Source organism: Coloeus monedula (genome assembly GCF_965178545.1).
Source record: "Coloeus monedula genome assembly, chromosome: 33".
Classification (NCBI taxonomy): Eukaryota; Metazoa; Chordata; class Aves; order Passeriformes; family Corvidae; genus Coloeus; species Coloeus monedula.
Window position 1 is genome coordinate 3,305,140 of NC_138813.1, and position 19,700 is coordinate 3,324,839.

Here is a 19,700-nt window from a genome sequence, read left to right on the forward strand (position 1 = left end):
ATGGGATATGGGATGTGGGATGAGGGATATGGGGCTGGGATGTGGGGCTGGATACGGGGTTGGGATATAGGGTTGAGATGGGGGGCTGGGATATGGGATATGGGACTGGGATATGGGGCTGGGATATGGGGTTGGGATGGATCCATGGGGCTGAGGTGTGGGGCTGGGGTGTGGCAATGGATCAGGGATATGGGGCTGGGATGTGACGTTCGGATGGATCCGTGGGGAAGGGTTGGATCTGTGGGTCAGGGATGGATCCGTGCGTCAGGAATGGATCCGTGGATCGGGGTTGGATCCGTGGGTCAGGGATGGATCCGTGGGGCCAGGATGGATCTGTGGGTCAGGGATTGATCCGTGGGGCGGGGTTGGATCCGTGGATCGGGGTTGGATCCGGGGGGGTTTCGGGTGCGGGGGCGGCTCCGGCTCCTCCTTGGCAACTGCGCGGTTTCCATGGAAACGGGGATGGAGGGGGGAGGGGGGGGAGGAGGGACCCCAAATCCGGCCGGGGGAGGAGGGGCCGCCCCACAGATCCATCCCGGCCCCACAGATCCATCCTGGCCCCACGGATCCAAACCTGACCCCCGGATCCATCCCTGACCCCCGGATCCATCCCGGCCCCATGGAGCAGGGAACGGGGGGAGCCGTGGGGCAGCGCTGTGGGGCCGGGGGGGGGACAGACACAGCTCCGCCCCACACCACGGCCCCACAGCTCCCGCCGACCCCACAGCTCCGCCCCACACCACGGCCCCACAGCTCTGCCCCACAGCTCCGCCCCACAGCTCCGCCCCACAGCTCTGCCCCACAGCTCCGCCCCACACCACGGCCCCACAGCTCCGCCCCACAGCTCCCCCCGACCCCACAGCTCTGCCCCACAGCTCCGCCCCACAGCTCTGCCCCACAGCTCCGCCCCACAGCTCCCCCCGACCCCACAGCTCTGCCCCACAGCTCCCCCCGCCCCCAGCGCTGCCCCACCCCCCCGCCCCATCCCCGCCCCAAATCCCCCCCCCCCCCATTAATGCAATTAACGCTCTTTAATTCCCCGCCGTTAATTAACCCCGGGACCCCCGCGGGGCCGCAGCCGTGGGGCCGGGGCCGGGATTTTCCCGAATCCCCGCGGATTTGCCCCAGTTTCCGGGGATTTTCCTTAATTCCCCAGGATTTTCCCAATTTTCGGGGATTTGCCCCCGGAACGAGGCCCCGCGATCCCGATTTTCCCAACCCCCCGGGCCCCCCCGAGCCCCCCCCGGGGGGGATGGATCCGGATGGTCCCAAATTCTCGGGAAATTCCCCCAAATTGCGACCTTTGGCCGCCAGAGACCCGAATTCCGCCGGGTTTTCCCTCAAAAGTGCGGAGTTTTTTCCGGCGGATTTGAGAATCCGAGGATTTGGGGGGAAAAGCTGGGATTTAGGACAACGGCAAATCCGGGTTTTCCGAGGGGGATTCGGTGGGGGGGGAGGGGAGGGGGGGGTGGGGGAGGGGAAAAAGGGTTTGGGGGGAATTTGGGGGATTTTGGGGGGGGGATTTCTGGGATTTTGTGAGGATTTGGGCAGAATTTGGGGGGGGAATTCGCAGGAATTTGGGAGATTTCGGGGGGAGATTTGTAGGAATTGAGAGAATTTGGGAGATTTGAAGGAAATTCTGGGGAAATGTTGGATTTTGGGGGGAATCCGAGGGGAATTTGGGGGGAATTTGAGGGAAATGGAGGAAATTTGGGGATTTTGGGGGGAGGGGTTTGCAGGATTTGGAGGAATTTGGGAGATTTGAAGGGATTCAGGGAAAATCGGGAGGATTTGGGGGAATTTTGGGGAGGGATTTTGGGGGAATTTGGAGGGATCTGGGAAAATCTGGGGGAATTTCGGGGGGAATGTGGGGGAATTCCAGGAAAGCTGCAAGAATTGAGGGATTTTGGGCCAAAATGTGGGGAATTTGTGGGAAACGAGGGGGGGAAATGTGGGAATTTGGGGGAAATGAGAGGGAATTTGGGGGAATTTGGGGAATGGGAGGGAATGTCAGGAATTTGGAGGGAGATGCGGGGAATTCGGGGGGAATTCAGGGAAATGGGGGGATTTTTGTGGGAATTACGGGAAATCAGAGGAAATTTGGGAGAATTTGGGGAGGGGATTCCGGGAAAATGGGGAGAATTTCAGGAAAATTCGGGGAATCTGGGGGAATTCGGGGGAATTCAGGGGAATTTTGAGGGAAAAGTGATGAAATTGGGGAGAATTTTGGGATCCTGAGCCCAAATGTGGGGGATTTGTGGGAATTCAGGGAGATTCAGGGAAATTCTGGGGAATTTGGGGAAAATGTGGGGAAATTTTAGGCCTTTGGGGGGGGAAAAATGAGGAATTTGGGAGGATTCGGGAGATTTGGGGAAAATTGTGGGGAATTTCAGGAATTCCAGGGAAACTGGGGGGGAAATCGAGGGAATTTGGAGGATTCGGGTGAATTTGGGGAAAATTCTGGGGAGATTCTGGGGTATTCGGGGATTTTGGGAGGAAATCTGAGGAATTTCGGTGGAATCCGGGGGGGGAGTCGGAGAAATTTGGGGGAATTTTGGGGAATTCGGGGGAAACGAGGGGAAAATTTGGGGAATTCGAGCAAATCCGGGGGAGATTTGGGGGAATTTCGGGGGGAAGATGGGGAATTTTGGGGCCATTCGGGGGAAAATCCGGGAAAAACGTGAGGGAATCGGGGGAATTCCGGGAAATCCGGGGGGGATTTGGGGGAAATCAGGAAAAACGGGGGGGAATTGGGGGAAATCCGCGGGAATTGGGGGGAATTTCTGGGAATTCGGGCGGAATCGCTGCCCCCCCTCCCCCCCCCACCCACCTGTTCCCAGCCCGAATCTCGGGAAGATTTTTCCCAATTCCCGGCGATTTTTAGGGAATAGCGGGGGGGTTCCGGGGGGGGCTCATCCCTCCCTGCCCCCTCCCCCCCCGTGGGAACGGCCCCCGCCCCGAGCCCCCCCGAGCCCCCCACCCCAATTCCGCCGATTCCCCCCCAAACCCGGGGTGGGGGCGGGGCCGGGGGGGGTCCCGGGGGCGGGGGATGGGCGGGGGGGGTCGGGGGGGTTTCGGGGGTCCCGGGGGGGTTTTGGGGAGCCCCCCCCTCCTCCTACCTGTTCCCCCCCGGGTCCGCTCCCGCCGCCGCCGCCGTTAAAGCTCCATTGGGGGGGGGGGGAGGGGCGGAGCGCGGGGGGAGGGGCGGGAACGGCCCCGGCCCCGCCCCCACCCCCGGGAACGCCCCCGGGACCCCCAAAACGCCCCCCGGACCCCCCCCAAAACCCCTTTGGGGACCCCCAACCCCCCCCCAGCACCATCTCCCCAATTTGGGGGCTCCTCTCGTCCCCCCCCCCCCCCCAAATTTGGGGGTCTCCGCCCCTTTTGGGGACCCCCAAATCCTCCCCAAATCCCCCCCGGACCCCCCCAGTTCCCCCTCGGGACCCCAAATTCCTCCCCAGGAACCTTTCGGGGACCCCAAACCCCCCCCGGGGCCCCCAACCCCCCCGCCGGGATTCCCAGGAATTCCGGGCACGGTTTCGGGAAGGTTTTTATTGGGATTCCGGGGGGCTGGGGGGGCGCGGCCCCGCGCCCCGCTCTTCCTCGGCCTCTTCCCGCTTTTCCAGCACCTTTTCCCGCTTTTCCAGCTCCTCTTCCCGGTTTTCCCGCTGCTTTTCCCGGTTTTCCCGCTGCTTTTCCCGGTTTTCCAGCTCCCGCCGGAGCCGCTCCCGGAGCAGCCGCGCCGTCGGCTCCAGGCTGTGCTGGGGGGGCCAATTTGGGGGCGATTTTGGGGGGATGCCCCAAATTTTGGGAACCCCCCCCTTCCCCCCCAAGAACAGCTGGGAGCAGCTCCGGGGCTTGGAAATCGCTGGGATTTGGGGAGAAACGCCGGGATTTGGAGAAATCCTCGGAATTTGGGGGAGACCGCTGGGATTTAGGGGTGGGGAGGCGCCCAAATTTTGGGGAACCTCCGCCCCGCCCCCAAATTTGGGATCCTCTCACAGCTGGAATTGGATCCAGGGGTTGGGAACGCCGGGAATGGGGGCGGGGACTCCGGATTTGGATGAAACCCTTCGAAATTTGGGGAAAACCCCCGAATTTTGGGGGAAAACCCCCTGAATCTTGGGGGAATTCCTTGGAATTCGGGGACTGGAACTCCCCAAAATTTTGGGACCCCCAAGTTCGCCCCCTCCCCCCTCCCCTGGGGTTCAATCCAGGGGGGTGGAGACCCCAAACCGTGGGGAACACCCCCTGAAATCCGGGGAAAAACTCAGGGATTTCGGGGGAAATCCTTGGAATTTTGGGTCAGGGAGCCCACGGGATTCTGGAGATGAATCCGGGGGGGGGGGAGGGGGGGGACGGAGACCCCAAAACTTGAGGAGAACCCCTTGGAAATCGGGGAGAAACCGCAGAACTTTGGGGGGAAATCCCTGGGATCGGGGATGCCCGAAAACGCGGGAATTGCCTGAAAACGCGGGAATTGCCCGAAAAGGCGGGAATTGCCCGAAAAGGCGGGAATTTGCCCCAAAGCGGGACCCCCCTGACCTGCAGCACGTGCAGCCCCCCCAGGCAGACGACGGCGATTTCCCGCAGCCCATCCCCCGTCAGGTCCAGCGGCTCCAGCGCCAGCAGCGGGGAGGGGAAGCGCCGGGCCCAGAGCGGCCGGAATTGCCCGGATCCGCCGGAATTGGCCCCAAAATATTTGTAACACAGCAGCTCCTGGGAAAAACGGGGAATTTGGGGGGGGGGAAACGGGGGAATTTGGGGATTTTGGGGCGGGTTCGGAGGAAAATGCAAAAATTTGGGGGGATTTTAGGGGAAATTGGGGAAAACCTGGGGGGGGGTTTCAGGGATTTTGGGGGGAGATTCGGGAGGATTGGGGAAATCTGGAGGGAATGTTGAGAATTTGGTGGGAAATCGGTGTGAATTGGGGGAAATTGGAGAAAAAGTGGGGGAAGCTCGGGGGAAACGGTGGGAATTTGGGGAGAAAGGGGGGATTTTGGGGGGAATTCAGGGGGAATGTTGGGAATTTTGGGGGAATGTTGGGAATTCAGAGGGAATGTTGGGAATTTGGAGGAAATGGTGGGAATTCGGGGGGAATGGGGGGAATTCAGAGGGAATGTTGGGAATTTTGGGGAGGAATGCTGGGAATTCGGGGGAAATGCTGGGAATTCCGGGGCAGTGCTGGGAATTTTACGGCAATGCTGGGAATTTGGGGGCAGTGCTGGGAATTTGGGGGAAATGTTGGGAATTCCGGGGGCAATGCTGGGAATTTTATGGCAATGCTGGGAATTTGGGGGCAGTGCTGAGAATTCGGGGGAAATGTTGGGAATTCCGGGGGCCGTGCTGGGACCCCGGGCTGGCTCCTTTTCCGGGAAGGCCGCGGCATTCCCGGGATCCCCACCTGGCCGTAGGTGCCGAGCAGGATCTCGGCGGCGCCGTCGAAGTCGACGTCGGTGACTTTGGCGCAGACGACGGCGTCGGAGCCGGAGCTCCCCGGCAGCTCCAGCGGCTCCGCCAGGCCCCGCCGCAGGATCCGCCTGGCTCCGGCAGAATTCCCGCAGCTCCCCAAAAATCCCCGAATTCCCCAAAAATCCCCGCGGCTCCCAAGCCTTTCCCCCCTTTTCGGCCGTTCCCACGCCCAGAACGAGGCCCCGCGATCCCGATTTTCCCAACCCCCCGAGCCCCCCCAGGGGGGGATGGATCCGGATGATCCGAAATTCCCGGGGAATTCCCCACAATTGCCATTTTTGGCCGCCAGAGACCCGAATTCCGCCGGGTTTTCCCTCAAAAGTGCGGCGTTTTTCCGGCGGATTTGAGAATCCGAGGATTTGGGGGGAAAAGCTGGGATTTGGGACAACGGCAAATCCGGGTTTTCCGAGGGGGATTCGGTGGGGGGATTTTTGGGGGGGATTTCATGGGGGTTTCAGGGGAAATCCGCAGGAATTCGGGAGATTTTTGGGAATGCCGGGAATGCCGGGGCTCACCGATAAACCACGGCCGCCTCCAGGGCGCTGCTCACCAGGAGGCTCCAGCGATCCTCGGGATCCTCTGCAGGGAGGGGAATCCCATGGGAAAAGCGGGATCTCAGGGCGGATTTTGGGGCGGATCCCGGCTTTTCCCGGGTTCTCCCGGGTTCTCCCGGGCTTCCCTCACCGTGGGGCTCCGGAGGCAGCGGGAAGAGCAGCACGGTGGAGATGGGCCCGTCCAGCTGCACGCTCCAGCTCTGCAGCACCGCTGCCGGTGCCGGAATGCCGGGAAAAGCGGGAATGGGGCCGGGAATGGGGCTGGGAATGGGGCTGGGAATGGGGCTGGGAATGGGGCCGGGAATTGGGGCTGGGAATTGGGGCTGGGAATGGGGCTGGGAATGGGGCCAGGAATTGGGGCTGGGAATTGGGGCTGGGAATGGGGCTGGGAATGGGGCTGGGAATGGGGCCGGGAATGGGGCTGGGAATGGGGCTGGGAATGGGGCTGGGAACGGGGCCGGGAATGGGGCTGGGAATGGGGCCGGGAATGGGGCCGGGAATGGGGCCGGGAATGGGGCTGGGAATGGGGCTGGGAATGGGGCCGGGAATGAGGCTGGGAATGGGGCTGGGAATGGGGCCGGGAATGGGGTTGGGAATGGGGCTGGGAATGGGGCCGGGAATGGGGCTGGGAATGGGGCTGGGAATGGGGCTGGGAATGGGGCCGGGAATGGGGTTGGGAATGGGGCCGGGAATGGAGCTGGGAATTGGGGCTGGGAATGGGGCTGGGAATGGGGCCGGGAATGGGGCTGGGAATGGGGCCGGGAATGGAGCTGGGAATTGGGGCTGGGAATGGGGCCGGGAATGGGGCCGGGAATGGGGCCGGGAATGGGGCTGGGAATTGGGCTGGGAATGGGGCCGGGAATGGGGCTGGGAATGGGGCTGGGAATGGGGCCGGGAATTGGGCTGGGAATGGGGCTGGGAATGGGGCCGGGAATGGGGCCGGGAATGGGGTTGGGAATGGGGCCGGGAATGGAGCTGGGAATTGGGGCCGGGAATTGGGCCGGGAATGGGGCCGGGAATGGGGCTGGGAATGGGGCTGGGAATGGGGCCGGGAATGGGGCTGGGAATGGGGCCGGGAACGGGGCCGGGAATGGGGCTGGGAATTGGGGCTGGGAATTGGGGCTGGGAATGGGGCTGGGAATTGGGGCTGGGAATGGGGCCGGGAATGGGGCTGGGAATTGGGGCCGGGAATGGGGCCGGGATGCCCCAAATCCCCGCTCTGGATCCATCCCGGTGGGACAAACTGGGATGGGGGAGGGGATAGGAGTGGGAATTCCCGGTGGGAATTGTGGGGTTTCCCAGGGAAAAGCGGGAATGGGGCCGGGATGGATCCGGGAGCTGCCCTTGGGTCGCCCCGGCCCCGCTCCCGGCTGGATCCCAGCGGGACAATGGGATGAACTGGGATGGGGGAGGGGCTGGGGGGGATTCCCGGCGGGAATTCCCGGCGGGAATTGGGAACGGGGGGATTTGGGCACCTCGGGAGTCCTGGTCCACGCGCGCCACGCGCACGAAGCCGCTCTGGCAGCCCAGGGCTGAGAGGCGATGGCCGGAGCCGGGCACGGGCTGGACATCGAGCCACAGGACACTGCGGAGGGAAAGCGGGAGAAGGGGAATGAGAGGAAAACGGGGGAAAACGGAGGGAAATTGGGGAAAAGATGGGAAAATCCACGGAAAAATCCAGGGAAATTGGGGAAAAGATGGGAAAATCCAGGGAAAAATCCAGAAAAAACCAGGGAAAAGCAGGCAAAGTACAGGAAAAATAGGGGAAAAACAGAAAAATAGGGGGAAACGGGGAGAAAAGGGGAGAAAAAGCAGGGAAAAATCAGAAAAACAGGGAAAAATGGGGGAAAATGGGGAAATTGGGGAAAAGATGGGAAAATCCAGGGAAAATCCAGGGAAAATCCAGGGAAAACCAGGGGAAATCAGGGAAAATACAGGAAAAATGGGGGGAAAACAGGAAAATAGGGGAAAACGGGGAGAAAAGGGGAGAAAAAGCAGGGAAAAATCAGAAAAACGGAGGAAAAATGGGGAAAAACGGGGGGAAATCGGGGAAAAAATTGGAAAACCAGGGAAAATCCGAGGAAAATGGGGGAAAAGATGGGAAAATCCAGGGAAAACCAGGGGAAAACCAGGAAAACGGGGGAAAGCAGAGAAAAGAGGGGAGAAAAAGCAGGGAAAAATCAGAAAAACGGCGAAGAAGTGGGAAAAGCAGGGAAAATCCGAGGGGAACGGGGCAAGCGGGGGGAAAGGGCGGCAGAGGGGCCGTACGTGCTGGGAACGTCCTGGAGCTCCGGGAAGAGCAGCTGCAGCGGCTGCTCCTCGAACTGGTGCGAGCCGGGATTCTGGGAAAAGAGCGGGAAAGTGGCGCCTTCCCGCGGCGTTTGGGGGGATTCGGGGGGATTCGGGGGATTTTAGGGTCTCACCTCCCGGTACAGCTGGAATTTGGGGGTTCCTGGGAGGATTTGGGGGGGATTTGGGGGTGAATCTGGGGGGGATTTGGGGCTCTCACCTCCCGGTACAGGTGGAATTTGGGGGTTCCTGGGTGGATTTGGGGGGGATTTCAGGGTTTTTTTGGGATTTTGGGGTTTTTAGGCTCTCACCTCCCGGTACAGGTGGAATCTGGGGGTTCCTGGGTGGATTTGGGGGGGATTTCAGGGTTTTTTTGGGATTTTGGGGTTTTTAGGCTCTCACCTCCCGGTACAGGTGGAACTTGGGGGTTCCCAAGTGGATTTGGGGGGGATTTCAGGGTTTTTTTGGGATTTTGGGGTTTTTAGGCTCTCACCTGCCGGTACAGGTGGATCCCAGCCGGATTTGGGGGGGGATTTCAGGAGTTTTTTGGCATTTTGGGGTTTTTAGGCTCTCACCTCCCGGTACAGGTGGATGCCAGGGTCGTTCCCGCTCAGCAGGAACACGGTCTCCAGGCGCTCCCCCACCCGGACCCTGCGCGTTTGGGGCCATTTCAGGCCATGCCGGGTCTTGGGGGGGATTTGGGGGGATTTGGGGGGGATTTGGGGGGATTTTGGGGGCACTCACTGGGCGTGGCACAGCTGGAAGGGGGTGAAGCGAAGCTCCAGGTTCAGGCAACTTTCTGGGGGGGGAAAAGTGGGGGCAGGAGCCCTTTTCGGGGGGTCCTGAACCCATTTCAGGGTCCCAGCCCCGTTTTGGGAGTCCCAGCCCCGTTTTGGGGGTCCCAGCCCCGTTTTGGGGTCACTCACGGGCCACGGAGTCGAGGTCGAACTCGCAGCCGGGCTCGTAGTCGCAGTAAATGTTCAGGAAGGGGCTGGGCTTGTCCCCCGAGTCCTGGGGGGCCCAAAACACCCTGAGACCCCCCTGAGACCCCCAGAACACCCTGAGACCCCCCTGAGACCCCCAGAACACCCTGAGACCCCCCCGAGACCCCCCCAAAACACCCTGAGACCCCCCCGAGACCCCCCGGGACCCCCCCCCGGACCCCTTGAGGCCCCCCCAACCACCCTGGGACCCCCCGGGACCCCCCTTGGCCCCCCCCAAAATCCCCCCCAAACCCCCCCGGCCCCCCCACCTTGATGAAGGTGATGCCGACGACGAGGCCGCGCTGGGGGGGGGATTTGGGGAAGGAATCGATGGAGACGATTTCGGCATCCACTGAGGGGGGAGGGGCGCTCAGGGGGGGCGGGGACCCCCCGGGACCCCCCCAAAATCGACCGGGAGTTCCCCCAATCCCCCCGACCCCCCCAAATCCACCCCCGGCCCCTCCCCGTGACCCTTCACGACCCCCGGGACCCCCCAGCCCCCTCTGCGACCCCCAAATCCCCCCCAAACCTCCCCAGAACCCCCTGAGACCCCTCCCAAATGCCCCCCAAATCCCCCCAGCCCCCTCTGAGACCCCCAGATCCCCCCCAAACCTCCCCAGGACCCCCTGAGACCCCCCCCCAGTGCCCCCCCAGACCCCTCTAAATCCCCCCCAGGACCTCTCAGACCCCCCCGGCCCCGCCCCGGCCCCGGTACCGGGGATGTAGGTGAACTGCATCTCGCGGGCCAGGGGCCGCAGGCGGGGCCGCAGCTGCAGGTACCGGAACAGCAGCACCTTCCCCTTGAGCGCGGCCGCCAGGAGCCCCCCGGGGCCCCCCCCGGGCCCCCCCCCGGGCCCCGCCAGCGCCGTCAGCCCGTACACGTTACTCTGCGAGCCCAGCCGGCTGAAACTGTCCTCGACCAGCGGGCAGCGGCCCCACGGAGACATCGCGGGGCCGGGGATGGGGCGGGGATGGGGCGGGGATGAACCGGGAGCGGGGCCGACACCGGGAACGGGCACCGGGACAGGCACCGCCCGGGGCAGCCCCCCGGGAGCGCCGCGCAGGGGTCCTTGCGGGGAGGGGGCGCGCGGCGGTGACGTCACGGGGAGGCGACGGGAGGGTTCGGGGGCGTGGCCATCGCTGGGTGGGCGGGGCTTGGCGCTATGGCCACGCCCAGAGGGGGCGGGGCCGGGCTGGAGCGGCTGGGGGGGATTTGGGGGGACCTGGGGGGGATCTGGGGGGGTTTGGGGGGATCTGGGGGGGGATTTGGGGGGATCTGGGGGGGATCAGGGGGGATCTGGGGGGAACCTGGGGGTCCCAGGGTGCTCGGGGGAGGGCCAAGACGGGCTTTGGGGAGGTTCCGGGAGGCTCAAGGGGGGTTTTGGGGTCCATTTCTTGGGGAGTGGGGACAACCCCATCCCCCTTTCCCTGGAAAACCGGGGGGAATCCCAACAAAAATCCCGGCTCCCGTTAAATATTTTATTCGCTCGGGGTCAGGCACGGCCGAGGCGGGGGGGAAGCGGCGGCTCCGGGTCCCGGGAACGGCGCGGATCCCGGCGGTGCCGGCGGTGCCGGGGGTCAGCGCAGATCCTCCTCCTCGCCCCGGATCGTCCTCTTGATGCGCAGCAGCGCCGTGGTGAGCCACGGGTCCAGGCGGGAGACCGCGTCGAACTCCTTCACCTGCGGCAGCGACCGCGGCGGCTCGGGGCGGCTCGGGGAATCGGGGCGGTTTGGGGCGGTTTGGGGCGGTTCGGGGCGGTTTGGGGCGGTTTGGGGCTGTTTGGGGTGGTTTGGGGCGGTTCGGGGCAGTTCGGGGCGGTTTGGGGCGGTTTGGGGCTGTTTGGGGCGGTTTGGGGTGGTTCAGGGAGGTTTGGGATGGTTTGGGGTGGTTCAGGGAGGTTTGGGGTGGTTTGGGGTGGTCCAGGGCGGTTTGGGGTGGTTCGGGGAGGTTTGGGATGGTTTGGGGTGGTTCGGGGTGGTTTGGGGCTGTTTGGGGTGGTTTGGGGCGGTTCAGGGTGGTTTGGGGTGGTTTGGGGTGGTTTGGGGCTGTTTGGGGCTGTTTGGGGCGGTTCGGGGCAGTTCGGGGTGGTTTGGGGTGGTTTGGGGAGGTTTGGGGCAGTTTGGGGCGGTTTGGGGTGGTTCAGGGAGGTTTGGGATGGTTTGGGGTGGTTCAGGGAGGTTTGGGGTGGTTTGGGGTGGTCCAGGGCGGTTTGGGGTGGTTCGGGGAGGTTTGGGATGGTTTGGGGTGGTTCGGGGCAGTTTGGGGCAGTTCGGGGCGGGTCGGGGGGAATTGGGGGGAAATTGGGTGAGATTGGGGAAAATTGGAGGGGTTTGGTCAAATCTGGGGGAATTTAGGGTGAATTTGAGGGAGGGTTTGGGGAGGGATTTGAGGAGGGATTTGGGGTGAAATCAGGGAGATTTGAGAGAGGATGGGATGAGATTTGAGAGAGATGGGGGGGATTTGGGGTTGGATGTGAGGTGTTTGGGGGGTGGATCTGAGGGGATTTGGGGTTCCCCACGTACGGCGTCGGTGAAGGCGTCGACGTTCTGCTCCTCGTGCGCTTCCAGGAGTTTCTGGGGAGGAGGAGGAGGAGGAGGAGGAGGAGGAGGAGGAGGAGGAAGGGGAGGCTCCTCCCGCTCCCCCCGGGGCTGCAGGGAGCGGATCTGGGATGATCCCGGCCCCGATCCTGGTGGAGGAAGAGGAGGAGGAAGGGGAGGAGGGGAGGGAGGGGAGGAAGGCTGACCTTGACCAGTTTGCATTCCCGGGAGTCGGAGAAGGCCGGGAACATCTCCTCGTACCTCTGCACGGCCAGCTGGGAACGGGGACGGGGATGGGAACGGGGACGGGAACGGGAACGGGAATGGGAACGGGAACGGGGATGGGAACGGGAACGGGGATGGGGACGGGAACGGGGATGGGAACGGGAACGGGGATGGGGATGGGGATGGGGATGGGAACGGGGATGGGGATGGGAACGGGGATGGGAACGGGGATGGGGATGGGAACGGGAACGGGGATGGGAACGGGGATGGGAACGGGAACGGGAACGGGGATGGGAACGGGAACGGGAACGGGGATGGGAACGGGGATGGGAACGGGAACGGGGATGGGGATGGGGATGGGGATGGGAACGGGGATGGGAACGGGAACGGGGATGGGAACGGGGATGGGGATGGGAACGGGGATGGGGATGGGAACGGGGATGGGAACGGGAACGGGGATGGGGATGGGAACGGGGATGGGAACGGGAACGGGGACGGGGACGGGGATGGGGATGGGAACGGGGATGGGAACGGGAACGGGGACGGGGATGGGGATGGGGTGTGAGGGGAGGAAGAGGGAAAGGGGAAAAACGGGAAAAACCAGGGGAGACCCTCAGGCCCTCCCATCCCAATTCCCCATTCCCGTCTCACATTCCCATTCCCAATCCCCCATTCCCACATTCCCATTCCCATACCCGGGCGTTGAGCATGACCACGCAGCAGTGGCAGAGGACCCTGTTCCCATTCCCACATTCCCAATCCCCCATTCCCAATCCCCCATTCCCAATCCCCCATTCCCAATCCCATTCCCACATTCCCATTCCCAATCCCCCAATCCCATTCCCGCATTCCCACGTTCCCGTACCCGGGCGTTGAGCATGTCCACGCAGAAGTGGCAGAGCGCGGCGCGGAAGAAATGCTCCTTGGCGCTGTACTTGAGCAGGGGGCTGTCCATGGCCACCGCCCCCACCTGGAATTCGGCGTTCCCGGGAATCCCGCGGTCACTGGGGCCGGGGCAGCCCGGGGATTGGGGCTGGAGGGAGCCCCGGGATCGGGGATTTGGGAGAGGAGGAAATGAGGGGGAGAAGGGAAAAAAGAGGAGGAGGAGGAAGAGAGGAGGAAAAGGAAGGAAAAGGAAGAGAGAGAGAGAGAGAAGGGAAAGGGGAAGGGAAAAGGGGAAAGGGAAAGGGGAAAAGGGAAAAGGGAAAGGGGAAAAGGGAAAAGGGGAAAGGGAAAGGGGAAAAGGGAAAAGGGAAAGGGGAAAAGGGAAAAGGGGAAAGGGAAAGGGGAAAAGGGAAAAGGGAAGGGAGGAGGAGGAGGCCGAAGGGCAGACCTGCTCGTAGATGTCGATGGCGCGCGGGAACTGCTCGAGCTGCGCCGCGTACGCGGCCACCTTCAGCAGGCACTTGTTGGCCGAGCTGGGAACCGGGAATGCGGGATAGCCCCGGAAAGTCCCAAATCCCAAAATCCCAGCCCAAATCCCAAAATCCCAGCCCAAATCCCAAAATCCCAGCCCAAATCCCACCCCAAACCCCAGAAATCCCACCCCAAATCCCAAAATCCCAGCCCGAATCCCAGAAATCCCTCCCCAAACCCCACAACCCCTCCCCAAACCCCAAAATTCCCCCAGGCCCCCCCAGCCACCGGGATCCGCTGGGATCGGCCGGGGAGGATGAGGAGGATGAGGAAGGACCAGGAACCGTCCCCGGACGGGAATTTGGGGCCGGGGGATCCGTTGGGATTCGGGGCCGGGATCACCGGGATCCCTCGGGATCCGGTACCTGGTGGATTCCTCCCCTTTGTAGTAATCGGCCGCCTGCTCGTAGTGGGCGATGGCCTGGGGGGAAAACCAGGAAAAACGGGAAAAACCAGAAAAAAACGGGATCAAATCCCGAAAATCCTGCGTGAGATCACCCAAGAGTGCGATGGAAAGGGAAAAATCCTGGGAAAAACCTGGGAAAAACCTTGGGAAAACGGAAGTGCTTCAAGAAAAATGCAGAAAAATCTCCAATTCCACCCTTTTCCCAGGTTTTTATGGATCTATCCACCCTTTTCCCAGGTTTCTTAGGGAATTAATGAGGAATCCGTGAGCAAAGCTGGGTTTGAGGAGTGAAAATGAAGGAAAAGTCTGGGAAAAGTGGGATGAGAATCCAAGGGATGGGAGAGAGGGGCTGGAATGACGGAGGGGACGGGAGGAGGGATTGGGATCAGGGATGAAACCACGGAATTCCCTGAATGTGGGCAAAATTCTGGGAAAATGGGGATAGAAGAGGGATGAAACTGCCGGAAATGGGGATTAAAATCCACGGGAATGGCCCAGAATTCCAAGGAAAAAAATAAATAGGAACAAAGTCAAGAACATGGATGGATCAAATGGGATAAACCGGGATCAAATGGGATAAACTGGGATCAAAACACCCAAAATTCCCAGACAAGCTCCGTTGGATCAGGAATAATTCCATAAATCCCCGAATTTTCCATCCCCGCCCCTCCCCCGCCGCTCCCGGTGCCCGTTCCCGGTTTCCCGCGGCTCCGGCCGCCCCCGCTCCATCTGCTCCCGCCGGGATGGGGCCGGGCTGGGCACAGCTCCTGGAAAAATCCCAAATTCCCGGAAAAATCCCGCCCTCCTCCTTTCCCAGGCCGGTTTCCCGGCGTTTCCCAGGGGAATTTGGGGACTCTCCCAGATTTTGGGGAGTTCTCTCCTTCGGGGCGAATCCCTGCGGAAAATCCCGGCTTTGTGAACCCTTCCCGATCATTCCCGGGTTATTCCGGGATTCCTCCAGGGCTGGGGAGAGAAATCCTAAAACAATCTGGGAACTGAGCTTGGAACCCCCTGGAACCCCCTGGGATCCTCTGGGATCCTCTGGAACCCCCTGGGATCCTCTCCAAGATCCCCAGGGAACGGAATTCCACAAAATCCCATCTTTCCCTCCTTTTTCCCGCCCGGGATGATCCGGATTCACCCCCCCAACCCCAGGGAAGGGGAAAAATCCGGGATTCGGGGCGATTCCCGTGGGGTTCTGCGGGATGGGGACGGGAGGAGGGCCCCGGAATTCCCAGAATTCCCGGGCTTTTCCGGGATTTACCTTTTCGATGTCCACCAGCTCGGCCTCGTAGATCTCGGCGATGGAGACGTGGTGCCGGGCAGCGATGGTGAAACGGCCCTGGGAGAGCGGGAACGGCCCGGGAATAACGGGAACGGCCCCGGAATAACGGGAACGGCCCCGGAATAACGGGAATGGCCCGGGAATAATGGGAATGGCCCGGGAAAAACGGCCCAGGGAGAGCGGGAACAGCGGCCCAGAATAACGGGATCAGCCCAGGGGAAAACGGGATAATCCCAGGGAAAAACGGGCAAACCCTGAGGGAGAAGCACCCCAGGATGATCCCGAGGGATCCGGAGCCCCCGGGAACGGGAAGGAAACGGCCCCAGATCCCAAATCCTGGCCCGGGAGCGCCTCACCATGTCCGTGTAGATCTCGATGGCGCGGAGCAGGCAGTTCACGGCCTCTGGAAAACCGGGAAAAGCGGGAATGGGGCGGGATGGGAGCCCAAAGCCTCGGGATCATCCCCGGAATTTTTAGGGATGGGACCCCCCGGGTTTTGGGGATCAGCCCCGGGATCCTCGGGATCACAGCCCCAAAACCTTCGGGATCGGAGCCCCGAATTCCAGGACTGGAAACCCCCAAAGCTTCGGGATCAAAGCCCCAAATCCTTGGGATGAGCCCCGGATTCCCGGGATTGCCCCCCCCTTCCTGATGCTTCTGGGAGCAGAGGCCGCGGGTTTGGGATGGGATCCCCCCACCCTCGGCATCGCAATCCCGGATTTCCGAAGCGCAGCCTCAGTTCCCAAAACCTCGGTGCCTTCAGGGATCTCCCCCCCTTTCCTCGGGAATTCCAACCCTCTCCAAGCGAATCCCGAGACATTCCAGGAAGTTTTCCCATTTCCAGGCAGGAGAATTGGGATAAAAACGTTCCTGGATTTGGCAAAAACCTCCGGGAGATGAAAATTCCTGGGGTTTTTTTGGCTCAGGTTGTTCTGTTATCCCTGAAAACCACCCCAAAAACCGGGAATGCTTCGGGGAGCAGGGGGGGATGGGACATCCCAAGGCGTTTTCATCCCGAAAATCCACCCAAAACTCTGGAATTTCCACCCCTCCCCCCCCCCCCTTGGAGCCGCTTCCAGCGGAAGCCAAAACCCCGGGAATTCCACCCAAAGCTGGGCTCCATCTGCTCGGCTCCGGGGGATCCCTGCCGAGGGGGGCGGGGAGTGAATCCCGGCTCCGGAATTCCGGCTGGAGCCCAAAAACGGCTGGAAAAGTGGGAAAAGAGCCCCCCCTCCCCCCACCCGGCACAAATTCCATGGGATGAGGCCAAAACCCCGGAGATTTGGGGAATTTTCGGGATTTTCGTGCCTCCGGTCGCCGTGCTGGAGGCGGCATCCGCCGGAATTGCGATGGGAATGCGGAGCCTTCCCCACGGATCCGCCCTGCCGAGGGCTGGGGGGGTCTCCAGGGCAGCTTTGGGGGAACTCGGGGGGATTTTGGGGCGTTCGGGGCAATTCCAGGAAATTTTGAGGGATTTTGGGGCATTTGTGGCTCCTGTGGCCGGGCCGGAGCCGGAACCCTCTGGAATTCGACGGGAACCGGGAGCCTTTCCCTGGGGATCCCGTTTTTTGGGGCTTTGGGGGGGTTCTGTGGGATTTTATCGGGATTTCCCGGGGTTTCCAGCCCCCCCACGTCGCCCCCGGACACAAAAACCCGCGGGAATTCCCAGAATTCCCGCTCCCCACCCTGCGGATGGGCCCTGCGGGGCTCCGAGGGGGATTTTAGTGGGATTTGATGGGGTTTTCATGGCATTTGATGAGGTTTTCATGGGATTTGATGGGATTTTCCAGGATTCCCAGCCCCCTCACCCACACCAGCCCCAAAACCCCCCCAGAGCCCCCTGAATTCCCAGAATTGATGGAATTCCCGCTCCCTACCCCGTGAACCCACCTTTTTGATGTTTTAGGGGGATTTTAATGGGATTTAATGGAATTTAAATGGGAATTAATGGGATTTAATGGGATTTTAATGGAACGTGACACGATTTTATCTGGATTAGACCGAATTTAATGCGAATTAACAGGATTTTAGTGGGAATTAGTGGGATTTCATGGGATTTGGCCGGATTTTCATGGGATTTTCCAGGATTCCCAGCCCCCACGTCACCGCCACCCCCAGAGCCCCCCGAATTCCCGCAATTCCCGCAATTCCCGCCGCCTACCCTGCGGATCCGCCTTCTTGAAGGCGTTCCCGGCATCCACGAAGTTGGAGGCGGCGTCGTGTTTGCTCTGGAGCTGCAGCTGCAGCTGCGCCGCGCGGGAGAAGGCGCTGCCGGCCGCTGCGGGGAGCGGGAATGGGGCGGGAATGGCACCGGGACACCGGGAACAGGGCCGGGAATGGCACCGGGACACCGGGAATGGGGCCGGGAATGGGCCGGGAATGGCACCGGGACACCGGGAATGGGGCCGGGAATGGGCCGGGAATGGCACCGGGACACCGGGAATGGGGCCGGGAATGGGGCGGGAATGGCACCGGGACACCGGGAATGGGGCCGGGAATGGCACCGGGACACCGGGAATGGGGCTGGGAATGGGGCCGGGAATGGGGCCAGGACACCGGGAATGGGGCCGGGAATGAAACCGGGAAAGGGGCTGGGAATGGGGCTGGGAATGGGGCCGGAATGAAACCGGGAATGGGGCGGGAATGAAACCAGGACACCGGGAATGGGGCCGGGAATGGGGCCGGGAATGGGGTCGGGAATGGGGCTGGGAATGGGGCTGGGAATGGGGCCAGGACACCGGGAATGGGGCCGGGAATGGGGCGGGAATGAAACCGGGAAATCGGGAATGGGGCCGGGAATGGGGCCGGGACACCGGGAATGGGGCTGGGAATGGGGCTGGGAATGGGGCGGTAATGAAACCGGGACACCGGGAATGGGGCTGGGAATGGCACCAGGAAACAGGGAATGGGGCCGGGAATTAAACCGAGAAACTGGGAATGGGGCCGGGAATGGGGCCAGGAAACAGGGAATGGCACCGGGAATGGCACTGGGAAACCGGGAATGGGGCCAGGAATGCGGCCAGGACACCGGGAAACTGGGAATGGCACCGGAATGGGGCTGGAAATGGGGCTGGGAATGGCACCGGGAAACAGGGAAATGGGCCAGGAAACTGGGAATGAAACCACGAATGGCACCGGGACACCGGGAATGGGGCCGGGAATGAAACTGGGAATGAAACCGGGAATGGGGCTGGGACAGCCCCGCACGGCAGAACGCGCTGCCGGCCACTGTGGGAAACCAGGAATGGGGCTGGGAATGGGGCTGGGAATGGGGCTGGGAATGGGGCCGGGAATGGGGCGGGAATGGGGCTGGGAATGGGGCTGGGAATGGGGCCGGGAATGGGGCTGGAATGGGGCTGGGAATGGGGCTGGGAATGGGGCCGGGAATGGGGCTGGGAATGGGGCCAGGAATGGGGCTGGGAATGGGGCTGGGAATTCCTGGGATTCCCGCTCCAAGAAAGGGTCAGGGATGGGGCTGGGATTCCCGGGGTTCCCACTCCACACCAGGATCAGGGATGGGGATGGGGCCGGGATTCCTGGGATTGCCGCTCCGGGGGGATCAGGACGGGGATGGGGTTGAGACAGGGATGGGATCGGGATGGGATCAGGACAGGGTCAGGACAAGGATGGGATCAGGACGGGGTCAGGATGGGATCGGGATGGGATCGGGATGGGATCAGGACGGGATCAGGACGGGGATGGGATCAGGACAGGGTCGGGTCGGGGTCAGCCCTCACCGCTCCAGTTTTTGGCCATCTTGAACATGTTGGCGGCGCGGGCGTAGCACTCGCAGGCCTCCTCCAGGCGGGACGAGCCCCTGGGAACGCGGGATTGGGGGGAAAGGGGGAATGGGGGGGATTTGTGAGCATTTAAAGGGATTTGGGACGGGAAAAGGGGGAATTCAGGGGCAAACAGAGGGAATGGGGGAAACTCCGGGGATAAAGAAGGAGTTGGAGCAGGAATTCCCCTCCCCGTACCCCGAAACCCCCTCAGAGCCCCCCATTCCCCTCCCCCTGCCCCGAAACCCCCTCAGAGCCCCCCGTTCCCCTCCCCTCTCCCCTCTTCCCCCTCAGAACTCCCCAAATTCCCGCCCTCTCCTCCCCCCCGCCGCCATGACACCCCCTCCCCGACCCTCCCTCAGGCCTCCCCCGGGCCCCCCTCGCCCTCCGCGGCCCCGCCGCTCCCCCCGCGCCGCTCGCACGCACCCGAAGAGGCCCCCGAGGAAGGACTGAGCCCCCCGGACCTTCCTGTCGGCCTCGCTCAGGAGCCGCTGCGCCTCCGCCTCCTTCCCCGCCGCCGCCATGACAGCCCCGCCACAGCCCCACGTGACCCCCGCACCGCGCCACGTGACCAAGAGCGCCCCCCGGGCGCGACTGCCTCGCCGCGGCGCCCTCTGGCGGCTGGGAGGACTGGACACCGGTGTGTGGGCGCGGTTTATGCAAATGAGGGAGTGCCACCGGGCTGCTGAGAGGCCAACGTCGGGGGCGCGGTTTATGGTAATTAACAGCGGGTGAGGGCGTGGTGTATGTAAA

The 19,700-nt window shown here is 62.4% G+C and overlaps 2 protein-coding genes across 2 annotated transcripts; both read right to left on the reverse strand.

Annotated features, from left to right (window-relative positions):
- Nucleotides 1-3,551: 3,551 nt before the first annotated feature.
- Nucleotides 3,552-10,373, reverse strand: KPTN (kaptin, actin binding protein; the record flags this gene model as incomplete). The annotated part of the gene is made up of 12 exons (XM_082299688.1): nt 10,014-10,373; nt 9,568-9,650; nt 9,242-9,326; nt 9,060-9,114; nt 8,891-8,966; nt 8,295-8,368; nt 7,502-7,611; nt 6,157-6,237; nt 5,988-6,051; nt 5,405-5,540; nt 4,546-4,719; nt 3,552-3,761 (listed from the first exon to the last, which is right to left on the reverse strand). Exons 1-12 carry the CDS (start codon nt 10,243-10,245, stop codon nt 3,552-3,554), a joined length of 1,380 nt encoding a protein of 459 aa, XP_082155814.1. The 5' UTR covers nt 10,246-10,373.
- Nucleotides 10,374-10,707: 334 nt separating this feature from the next.
- On the reverse strand, nt 10,708-19,492 carry NAPA (NSF attachment protein alpha). The gene is made up of 11 exons (XM_082299565.1): nt 19,374-19,492; nt 18,906-18,985; nt 17,330-17,446; nt 15,525-15,571; nt 15,148-15,225; nt 13,843-13,898; nt 13,395-13,479; nt 12,927-13,031; nt 12,043-12,111; nt 11,822-11,872; nt 10,708-10,978 (listed from the first exon to the last, which is right to left on the reverse strand). Exons 1-11 carry the CDS (start codon nt 19,469-19,471, stop codon nt 10,877-10,879), a joined length of 888 nt encoding a protein of 295 aa, XP_082155691.1. The 5' UTR covers nt 19,472-19,492; the 3' UTR covers nt 10,708-10,876.
- Nucleotides 19,493-19,700: the final 208 nt, after the last annotated feature.